At 46.2% G+C, this 12,812-nt stretch overlaps 1 protein-coding gene across 1 annotated transcript in view; it reads left to right on the top strand.

The window, feature by feature from the left end:
* The window catches only part of LOC144767960 (cornifelin homolog A-like), a 43,724-nt gene that overhangs the window by 16,822 nt on the left and 14,090 nt on the right, over window positions 1–12,812 (top strand). Inside the window, exon 2 of the mRNA XM_078651314.1 lies at window positions 8,015–8,125. Within this exon, the coding sequence (XP_078507440.1) occupies window positions 8,023–8,125 (103 nt within the window). The 5' untranslated portion in view covers window positions 8,015–8,022. The remainder of the gene's footprint in view (window positions 1–8,014; window positions 8,126–12,812) is intronic.

The raw sequence follows: 12,812 nt of genomic DNA, 5'->3' as shown, positions 1-12,812 counted from the left end.
AGTAATTTCTACACCTATGCCATCCAACACTTTCCCTACTGTTGAACTCTCTGGAGTGGGAATAGTAATTTTTACACCTAAGCTATCCAACACTTTCTCTACTGTTGAACTCTCTATCTAAGTAATTTATTTTTAGTTAATTTTATAATATAATTGTTTTAACATTTTTTTCATATATTAAAAAAAAAAAAAGATATATTGGACATCAATATTTTTTACATCTATATTTTTTGCCCCGTATTTTTGTAATTTACATTTTAAAGGTAGCATGTCGATATTTTGACTATCGATATTTTTTCACACCAATATTTTTGTCTTCAAAATTTTTGACTTCGATATTATGTCAGTGGTTCGCTGAAATAACACACGAAGTGACATCACTGGACAACTCATTATCCACATACACAGGAAGTGACATCATTGAATTTCCCATCATCCACCTGGACAGGAAGGGACATTACTGATGTTCCTGAAAAAATTACCTATATAAAAAGAAGTCAAGCAAAAGGACTTTATTTCCCATCACCCATTGGCACAGGAAATTACATCATGGCACCATGCACTACTCCCCCCTCCCAGGGACTTAATGGCAGCTGCAACACGGACTAACAGCTTGACTGCGCCAAGCACCAGGACTTCGGGTCCGAATAAAGCCCAGCGATACTTCGCAGGACTCTTTAGGTTGCTAGGCCCCCCGATGCTGTTCTTCCAACTGCTGCAATGTAGGGCTTCCCACCACATTAGGAGCTTTCACTTTCACCCACTACTGGTTCTCCAGCAGCCACACTCGCACCCCCCACTCAAATACTAGCAATGCCCTCAACACCCCTCCCAACACACACCACACAAGCACCAAAACGCCTACACCTCCAATCTTCATCACACACACACCAAACATGCACGTCAACGCCCACTCGCATGCATGCTTTTCAACACACGATCACTCAGCAAACACACAACCGCAATACGGGACCTGCTGACTAACGAAGCACCTGGCATCCTCTTTATCACAGAGACTTGGTTAAACCCCTCATTGGCTCTTGACATCACCACAGCAATCCCAGTGGGCTACAAGATTTCTCGACAAGAGTACCTTCACAAGCCAGAAGGAGGAGGACTCCCTATATACAAGGAATCCATCAATGCACAGCATTACAGAGAACACCACACCATTCATGGAATACCTGCACTTCAAGCTTCAAATGTCAGAAAACTTCACTGTAAATAGGACCCTCGCCTACTGACCACCTATACTACAAGCCACCTCAACCAACCTCATCACCAACTTTTTTGCACCACTAACCATTGACTACAATTCCTTCATTCTCCTCCGTGACCTCAAGTTTCAACTGGAAGACACAAACAACCCCTTCTCCACAGTACTCCTTGAAAGCTTGAGCAACTCGCCCTGCTCATCTCAGAACCAAAATACATAGCATAATACACACTGGACCCCATCTGCACCCAAAGCGACAGCATCAAAGACAACTCCACCACACCGCTCATATGGACCAACCATTCCATCATCTCCTTCTAAATCGACACACCTTAAGCCAATACCCCTAACAGGTTCAGTATTCCAAGTCACAGCTGGGGCAAAATCACAGAAGGAGACCGGCTCCGCTCCCTCAGCACGGATCAATCTAACCTCACAGACAACCTCGACAACGATATTATCAATTTCCTGCAGCTGTATCAATAAATGTGGGAAGTTCCTCGCGCTTATCAAACCCAATAGGCATAGTAGATAATCCAAGCAGGCCAGCTGGTGCACTGAAGACCTCCGAGCCACCAAATGACACTGTAAACAGCTAGAAAGTAAATGGAGAGCCAGCCACGACACCATCAACAGAACTTCCTACAAGGCTGCACTCAGACGCTATCACCAGCAAATTAGAGATGCCAAGAAAAAAGCACTAGAGGGCCGAATCGAAGGAAACTTCAACAGCTGCAAGGGTATCCACAAATAAGGGAAGGTGCAATCGAAGTGAGGTCAGCCGGGAAGCGAGCGTTATCCAAAAGTCTTATCTTTATTAGTGTAGTTTGGTTAAAACCGGCACACGGCTGTGTAGTGGGATACAGTGTTGAAGGCTGCCGAGAGGTCAGGAGGATGAGAGTTGTTGTTTCTCATTGGTCGAGGAGGCTTCGGGTGTCACTCGTGGCTGGGATCCGGGTTGTATCCGTTCTGTGGAAGCCGGATTGGGAGGCGTCGAGTAGCTAGGTCTGGTCCAGGTGTGTCATGAGTTACTTGTTGATGATTTTTTCCAGTACCGTCACTGAGACTGGAAGAAGGGAGATTGGATAGTAGTTTTTGCGTTTGCTGGGGTCAGTGATGTTTTTTTTGAGTAGTGGCCTGAGTTTAGCGTGTTTCTAGGCATCAGGAAATGGTACAGTGGTGATAGAGATGTGGATACCTGTTGGAAATCGGGTTTCTGGTTGGCAGAGGTATGCACCCTTGTCAAGCAGGACCCACAATCCAAATCAAGGGAAGTGAGGTCCACACTAAAAGATCACCTGTGCTTTTTAAAGAATAAGTGAAGAAAAACAATGAGAACAAAATAGCACATTGGGTTTTCAACGGCGCGCTGGCCGATTACAAGACCCATCCAATGCCTTCTGAGCAAAGTATCCTGATCCTTGTTGCCGAACGAAATGTAGTAGTGGTGGGGCTTCTATTCAATGGGTGAAATGCCGAATACGGAACATGAGGACGAGGTGCCGTGTTAATCCACACTGGTGGTGATGCGTTAATGCCCAAAACGGTGATACCGGAGGCACTGTGGCAGTGCTGACTGCAGTACACTGGGTCTAGACTTTGCAGCAGCGATGATGCAGCCGACCCCGATGTTGCAGCAGGTGATTTGTAAAGATGTCCGGTCGGCACAGAGATGTCGAAGCGCAGGTTCTAGCAGATGCAGCACTTGAAACTCACTTTCAAGGGCCCTGAACTGCGTTGGCACCACTTGGCAGAGCAAGACTTACAAAAAGTTAGGTCCAGGTGTGGGGATGAAGTTGAAAGGTGAAAACTTTGATATTCCTGAAATTTCAGCAACAGGAGGCAATCCAACAAGCCCTTAGAGAAACATAAACCCTAAGGATGTAGAGAGCAGGCCCAGTCCTTCTCCCTTTCTGGCAATAAGCGGCAGACAGCAGTCCAACACAGCATAGCAGGTAGCAAAGTGGATGTCCCTTCTACAGCACAGCAATCAGAAGGGAGCATGCCAGCACAGCAAAGCAATTAGCAAAGTGGCAGTCCCTCCTACAGCACAGCAGCTCTTCTTCCTGGCAGAATGTCTTCAGTTCCAGCAGTGTTCTATAACCAGCAAAAATTCAGCAAAACATTCAAAAACAGAGTTCAGAAGGCAACAAGTTAGGGGAAACCATGTCATGGATGCCAGGTCTAACAACAACCCTCACCAGAAATGAGACAGCAGCAATAATGTGGCCCATCCACTTAGGCCTACCCATTGGAACTATGCCCCCACCACATCTACACCCTGGAAACATCACCAATCAGAACCACCCTGACCCAAATCATCAATACCTCCAACACGTCCACCACTTTTCCGGATGAATGGAAACTTGTAATAATCAACGCCCTCCTCAAGAATCCACAGCCAACCCGAATCAACCGAGCAACTTCTGACCCATCTCTATGCTGCCCTATCCAGCCAAAGTCACTGAGAAGGCCATGAACAAGGAACTCACAACCCACCTCGAACTTCACCATCTCCTAGACAACAATCAATCAGACTTCAGAAAGAACCACAGCACCGAAATAGCAGTCTTTGCGGCCGCTGATGACATTTGAGTCATCTTGGATTGAGGAGAAACAGTGGCCATCATCCTATTTGACCTCCCCACACTCCTTGACACTGTCTCCCTTGATGCCCTCATCAGAAGACCCCACGAGATTGGCACACAAGGATCCGCTCTCAGATGGATCTGTTCCTTCCTCACATGAAGAACCCAAAGTCAGGCTGCCACTCTTCACATCAGAGACCAAGAAATTGATATGCTGGGATCATCCCTCAGCCCCACTAGTTTCAATATACACATGGCACTGTTCACCAACATAATCCCATCACATGACATAACCATTATCCCCTACGCCAATGACACCCAACTCATCCTCTCCCTGATGGACAACACAGCCACGGCCAGAATCAACGTTCCACACTGCATGAATATCTCAATTACCCGGTGCATTTGTTGGCCTTGGATGCAGAGAAGGCATTTGAGTAAATTAGCAATTCTTATTGAAAACACTAGAAACCTTTCATTTCGGTCCCGTATTAAAAAAAAATAATAGTTAAAGCACTATACTCAGCACCATCTGCTTCCATTTATATCAATGGTACCCTTTCTACTCCATTCAATCTCTGTAGAGGTATACACCAAGGTGGCCCACTAACCCCTCTATTATTTCTTGTTGGCATTACACCTCTCTTATGCTCTTTCTTTATTAACCTACAATATAGTGGTGTTGTTTTTAGAAATACTATCGTCAAAGTTTTTACCTATTCGGATGAGGTTTTATTATATGCAAATGCGCCTGTTACTTCTCTACTTGTTATACTTGATATTATTCAAACGGTATGCATATATATTTGGCTTTTCTTATTTTATCTAATTCTACAATGATAGCAAAGACCAAAGTTTTGCGGTCGCCATCAATGCTAAAGTATTTGTGGGTTCCTTTTGCAGATTCTATTAAAAATACAATTGAAATCAATTATTAATTAAAAAAAGTAAAACAAAACAAAAAAATTTGTTCTAAAATGCTAACTACCACGAAAGAGAACTTGGATAAATGGTCAACCCTTCATTTAAATTGGTGGATACATATTGAAGCACCTAAAAGGACTGGTACCCCACAACTTCTTTACAATTTATTTATGCTATCCTTAGGTGTACCCTCTACTTTGTTTGCCAAACTATATATAAATGAATGACTAAGTTTGTTTGGAACAACAAACCAGCGCGCCAGGGGGTCCTGATGTAGAGCTCAGTGGACGGGCTACGCCATCGTAACGGTGACGGATATCCCGTCCGCCGAGATGTAAATCAGTCCCTTAGTCTTAAAACTTTACAAATTCCGAAACTTGAAGGAGGAGTTGGCCTTTTTTTAAAGAAAAACCACATATCTTTTCGCACAAAGCTTACTATGCTTTTAAAATATTGATCCTTGAAACTCCCCTTAATTACTTACAGAAAAAAATCCTACTACAGCTTTTTCTTTACGAGCTTTTTTAACAATGGCCAACAGAGAAGTTGGTCAATGTTACCCACTATTGCAGCCTTTAAAATGGCCTTCCTATCTTTTGATGAACATTTTCCTATTAACATGAAATCATCTAAAATAGTTCTCCTTAGGTTTAACCCCAAACTCAAATTGAATAAGAATATTTATTTCGGGAGTTCAAGTATTAATGCTGATATTTTGAATGTTACTGAAATTTGTCAGGGAAATAGATTTAATTAATTCATCAAATTAAGCGGCAAGTTCCATTTACCTCAATTGAATTACCTAAATATGAATTTCTTTAAACTACCGTCTTTAATACTTTTTCTAATTTGCTACCTTCTAATAAGGTATCTAATATGGAATTCTATCTAGACCTGTTCAGCCGAACGGGGCATAGCTTCTAAAGTATATAAAAACTCTGTGTTCATCCAACCTTTTATGCCTCTACATCAAGAATGGTCTTCAGGTATAAATATACTATCTTCAAATGTACAAATTAAATCTATCTGGATATCCAATATCGATCGTTATCTACCGGTCACGCTTATACAAACTAATATCTATCTTTTATATCAATGTTTTTGGTCCCCGGTTAAATTATTCACAATTAAACTCTTAGATGCACCAAACTATTAGCATTGTAAAGCTGCTACTGGAAATTTACAGCATATAATATACACTTGTCCTATCACTTTTAAATGTTGGTCTGATGTTTAGAATATTATTACCCAGCTATTTAAAATCCAATGACCTTTATCCTTTCATTTATTAATTTACAAATCCTATTCTTTTAAAATGTATTATCTCCTAATGATTGTTAAAATTTGGATTTTCTTATTACTACTGCGATTAAATCCATTATTTCAAATTGGAAGGATAAAAAGCTATTATTGGTAAATGCTTGATGGGAATGGATTATTTTCCTGAGACATGGACAAACCTCATTAATACATACTCGTAAAGGCTGTTCTGTTATTAGGCCCAATATGTGACGTACGTTGGACTCACATATTAATACATGTAACTCATTATAAACTGTATACTATTTTATTTTATTATATTTCCTGTTTCTTATTGTAGCCCTTCTTTGATTTAATTCCTCTGTTTCTAATTAATTATTGATATGGTTCAGTATATTGATGTATGTTGACGTTCATATTTTTCTCAAGTAATTGCTATAATATTTCAACTATTACAGTATTGTTGTTTTTACTGCGTTCACTGTATATTATACTTACAATTAATACATATTTCTGAGCTTACAAAAAAGAAATAACTGTTATTCTGTGCCAAGATGCCTAATAGGATGGAGTGTGCATTACAAAGAGACATTTAATATTATGGCCTTTAGCTGTGAGCCCCATTGAGTCTGATGGGGTTATTCGCCTTGGCGTCTTTGGACATATAGGGGTCCATTATGAAGACGGGCGGACTTAGTCCGCCCGCCATCACATCGGGACCCGGGACCGCCCGCCATAAGGGCGGGGGTCCCGATCAGGGCATTAGGATGCGCCCGCCACACAGGCGGGCGCATCCTGTATGGTTGCCATTGCGGCGGGCGGAGCAGAAATCTCCGCCCGCTGCTATGTGAAAAGTGCACGTTTTGCTTTTCAAAGTGCATCATGACAGGCATCGCGCGGTGCCTGCCATGATGCACTTTGAAATGCAGGGGGGGTACCATAGGTACCCCCCATGTGCAACCCCCCAAGCCACGGACTCCCAGGGGGCCCGCAACGGGCCCCCGCAGGGAGTCTCCGCATGCCTTTCCGTGGCGGCATTGCCGCCACGGAAATGCATAGTGAAAAGCACATTGTAATATGGCGGGCGATGTCTACAAGACACCGCCACCATGTTACAGGTTTTCCGCCCCGGCCTCTAGGCGACCGGGGCGGAAAACAGGCGGGCGGTGTTTCGCACCGCCAAGGTCCCCTCCGCCATCCTAATATGGCGGAGGGGAATTGTGCTGATGATGTCGGGCGGATTTCCTCCGCCAGGCTGGCGGTAGTCACCGCCAGCCTGGCGGTGGAAATCCGCCCGACATCATAATGGACCCCTAAGTCTTTGAGGTGAAAGTAGGAGTGGCCAATTGTAGGAACAGGGAAGTGAATGTGTTTGAGAAGTGATTGGAACTGGAGAATTAACTTGAGTCTTGTGTTTCTGTTGTTTGTTTGTGGGTGCACACATGGGGCGCGTCCCCTCTTTGGAGGTGTAGTGTGAAGTGGACTTCTTGGGTGGATGTGTGTGCTTCTGTGTGTTACTCAAGTTTGGTCCTAACTGTTTGGATGCATGTACATTGGGATACAATTCTTGTCTATCCTCTAGTCTAGACCCATGCACAAACGTGTTTACTCTGCCACAATGCACCTTGATCTTGCCTCATTTCCAGCATTTTATGTTACTGTTGTAACATGTATTTTCTGAGATTGGAATGCGTGTCACATAATCGAGTGAGTAAAAAAAACACATTGGAGGCGCACAGTGTGAACAATCAGCACACAAGCAACTGTTATTCACATCACATGAGATTTTGTGTTATTCTCTGACACAAAATACGTCCTCACATCACAAACATAGATGCACTTCACACTAAAAAGTATTGTGAAATGTCAGACTGCCATTTTGCATACTTGTTTGGCATTTTACATCATTTCTGCAAAGGAAGCTTCACACATTTCGCCCAGACCTGCTTTCATTTGAGGCAATATGTCCATTGTGACAGAGGAGTTACAGTTAACAAGTTTGTGTTATCCTTGTGTCTTTTTTCAGAATCCGACATGAGTCAGCCAATCAACAGCCAGCCTCAGAGCTTGGGCTACAGCTCACAGAAGAGCAACTGGAGCTCCGAGATGACGGACTGTTTTGACGACATGGGCGTGTGTGAGTATTACCACACTGCGCAAGAGCAACATGCATACACAGGCACACACACATAGACATCGGTGAGCATCACAGACTGCACACACTTGATGCACACAGGCACACACACATAGACATCGGTGAGCATCACCGACTGCACACACATGATGCACACAGGCACACACACATAGGCATCAGTGAGCATCACAGACTGCACACACATGATGCACACAGGCACACACACATAGACATCGGTGAGCATCACAGGCTGCACACACATGATGCACACAGGCACACACACATAGACATCGGTGAGCATCACAGACTGCACACACATGATGCACACAGGCACACACACATAGACATCGGTGAGCATCACCGACTGCTCACACATGATGCACACAGGCACACACACATAGACATCAGTGAGCATCACAGACTGCACACACATGATGCACACAGGCACACACACATAGACATCGGTGAGCATCACCGACTGCACACACATGATGCACACAGGCACACACACATAGACATCGGTGAGCATCACAGACTGCACACACATGATGCACACAGGCACACACACATAGACATCGGTGAGCATCACAGACTGCACACACATGATGCACACAGGCACACACACACAGACATCGGTGAGCATCACAGACTGCACACACATGATGCACACAGGCACACACACATAGACATCGGTGAGCATCACCGACTGCACACACATGATGCACACAGGCACACACACATAGACATCGGTGAGCATCACAGACTGCACACACATGATGCACACAGGCACACACACATAGACATCGGTGAGCGTCACCGACTGCACACACATGATGCACACAGGCACACACACATAGACATCGGTGAGCATCACAGACTGCACACACATGATGCACACAGGCACACACACATAGACATCGGTGAGCATCACAGACTGCACACACATGATGCACACAGGCACACACACATAGACATCGGTGAGCATCACCGACTGCACACACATGATGCACACAGGCACACACACATAGACATCGGTGAGCATCACAGACTGCACACACATGATGCACACAGGCACACACACATAGACATCGGTGAGCATCACCGACTGCACACACATGATGCACACAGGCACACACACATAGACATCGGTGAGCATCACCGACTGCACACATGATGCACACACACATAGACATCGGTGAGCATCACCGACTGCACACACATGATGCACACAGGCACACACACATAGACATCGGTGAGCATCACAGACTGCACACACATGATGCACACAGGCACACACACACAGACATCGGTGAGCATCACAGACTGCACACACATGATGCACACAGGCACACACACATAGACATCGGTGAGCATCACCGACTGTACACACATGATGCACACAGGCACACACACATAGACATCGGTGAGCATCACCGACTGCACACATGATGCACACAGGCACACACACATAGACATCGGTGAGCATCACAGACTGCACACACATGATGCACACAGGCACACACACATAGACATCGGTGAGCATCACCGACTGCACACATGATGCACACAGGCACACACACATAGACATCGGTGAGCATCACAGACTGCACACACATGATGCACACAGGCACACACACATAGACATTGGTGAGCATCACCGACTGCTCACACATGATGCACACAGGCACACACACATAGACATCAGTGAGCATCACAGAGCTGCACACACATGATGCACACAGGCACACACACATAGACATCGGTGAGCATCACCGACTGCACACACATGATGCACACAGGCACACACACATAGACATCGGTGAGCATCACAGACTGCACACACATGATGCACACAGGCACACACACATAGACATCGGTGAGCATCACAGACTGCACACACATGATGCACACAGGCACACACACACAGACATCGGTGAGCATCACAGACTGCACACACATGATGCACACAGGCACACACACATAGACATCGGTGAGCATCACCGACTGCACACACATGATGCACACAGGCACACACACATAGACATCGGTGAGCATCACAGACTGCACACACATGATGCACACAGGCACACACACATAGACATCGGTGAGCATCACCGACTGCACACACATGATGCACACAGGCACACACACATAGACATCGGTGAGCATCACAGACTGCACACACATGATGCACACAGGCACACACACATAGACATCGGTGAGCATCACAGACTGCACACACATGATGCACACAGGCACACACACATAGACATCGGTGAGCATCACCGACTGCACACACATGATGCACACAGGCACACACACATAGACATCGGTGAGCATCACTAACTGCTCACACATGATGCACACAGGCACACACACATAGACATCGGTGAGCATCACAGACTGCACACACATGATGCACACAGGCACACACACATAGACATCGGTGAGCATCACCGACTGCACACACATGATGCACACAGGCACACACACATAGACATCGGTGAGCATCACCGACTGCGCACACATGATGCACACAGGCACACACACATAGACATCGGTGAGCATCACGGACTGCACACACGATGCACACAGGCACACACACATAGACATCGGTGAGCATCACCGACTGCACACACATGATGCACACAGGCACACACACATAGACATCGGTGAGCATCACCAACTGCTCACACATGATGCACACAGGCACACACACACATAGACATCAGTGAGCATCACAGACTGCTCACACATGATGCACACAGGCACACACACATAGACATCGGTGAGCATCACCGACTGCACACACATGATGCACACAGGCACACACACATAGACATCGGTGAGCATCACGGACTGCACACACATGATGCACACAGGCACACACACATAGACATTGGTGAGCATCACCGACTGCACACACATGATGCACACAGGCACACACACATAGACATCGGTGAGCATCACCAACTGCTCACACATGATGCACACAGGCACACACACATAGACATCAGTGAGCATCACAGACTGCTCACACATGATGCACACAGGCACACACACATAGACATCGGTGAGCATCACCGACTGCACACACATGATGCACACAGGCACACACACATAGACATCGGTGAGCATCACAGACTGCACACACATGATGCACACAGGCACACACACATAGACATCGGTGAGCATCACAGACTGCACACACATGATGCACACAGGCACACACACACAGACATCGGTGAGCATCACAGACTGCACACACATGATGCACACAGGCACACACACATAGACATCGGTGAGCATCACAGACTGCACACACATGATGCACACAGGCACACACACATAGACATCGGTGAGCATCACCGACTGCACACACATGATGCACACAGGCACACACACATAGACATCGGTGAGCATCACAGACTGCACACACATGATGCACACAGGCACACACACATAGACATCGGTGAGCATCACAGACTGCACACACATGATGCACACAGGCACACACACATAGACATCGGTGAGCATCACAGACTGCACACACATGATGCACACAGGCACACACACATAGACATCGGTGAGCATCACCGACTGCACACACATGATGCACACAGGCACACACACATAGACATCGGTGAGCATCACAGACTGCACACACATGATGCACACAGGCACACACACATAGACATCGGTGAGCATCACAGACTGCACACACATGATGCACACAGGCACACACACAGGCACACACACATAGACATCGGTGAGCATCACAGACTGCACACACATGATGCACACAGGCACACACACATAGACATCGGTGAGCATCACCGACTGCACACACATGATGCACACAGGCACACACACATAGACATCGGTGAGCATCACAGACTGCACACACATGATGCACACAGGCACACACACATAGACTTCGGTGAGCATCACCGACTGCACACACATGATGCACACAGGCACACACACATAGACATCAGTGAGCATCACAGACTGCACACACATGATGCACACAGGCACACACACATAGACATCAGTGAGCATCACAGACTGCACACACATGATGCACACAGGCACACACACATAGACATCGGTGAGCATCACCGACTGCACACACATGATGCACACAGGCACACACACATAGACATCGGTGAGCATCACCGACTGCACACACATGATGCACACAGGCACACACACATAGACATCGGTGAGCATCACAGGCTGCACACACATGATGCACACAGGCACACACACATAGACATCAGTGAGCATCACCGACTGCACACACATGATGCACACAGGCACACACACATAGACATCAGTGAGCATCACAGACTGCACACACATGATGCACACAGGCACACACACATAGACATCGGTGAGCATCACCGACTGCACACACATGATGCACACAGGCACACACACATAGACATCAGTGAGCATCACAGACTGCACACACATCATGCACACAGGCACACACACATAGACATCGGTGAGCATCACAGGCTGCACACACATGATGCACACAGGCACACACACATAGACATCGGTGAGCATCACCGACTGCACACACATGATGCACACAGGCACACACACACAGACATCAGTGAGCATCACCGACTGCACACACATGATGCACACAGGCAGACACACACAGACATCAGTGAGCATC

The sequence above is a fragment of the Lissotriton helveticus genome, chromosome 7, assembly GCF_964261635.1.
Source record: "Lissotriton helveticus chromosome 7, aLisHel1.1, whole genome shotgun sequence".
Classification (NCBI taxonomy): domain Eukaryota; kingdom Metazoa; phylum Chordata; class Amphibia; order Caudata; family Salamandridae; genus Lissotriton; species Lissotriton helveticus.
This window is presented reverse-complemented; position numbering and strand designations above follow the sequence as displayed.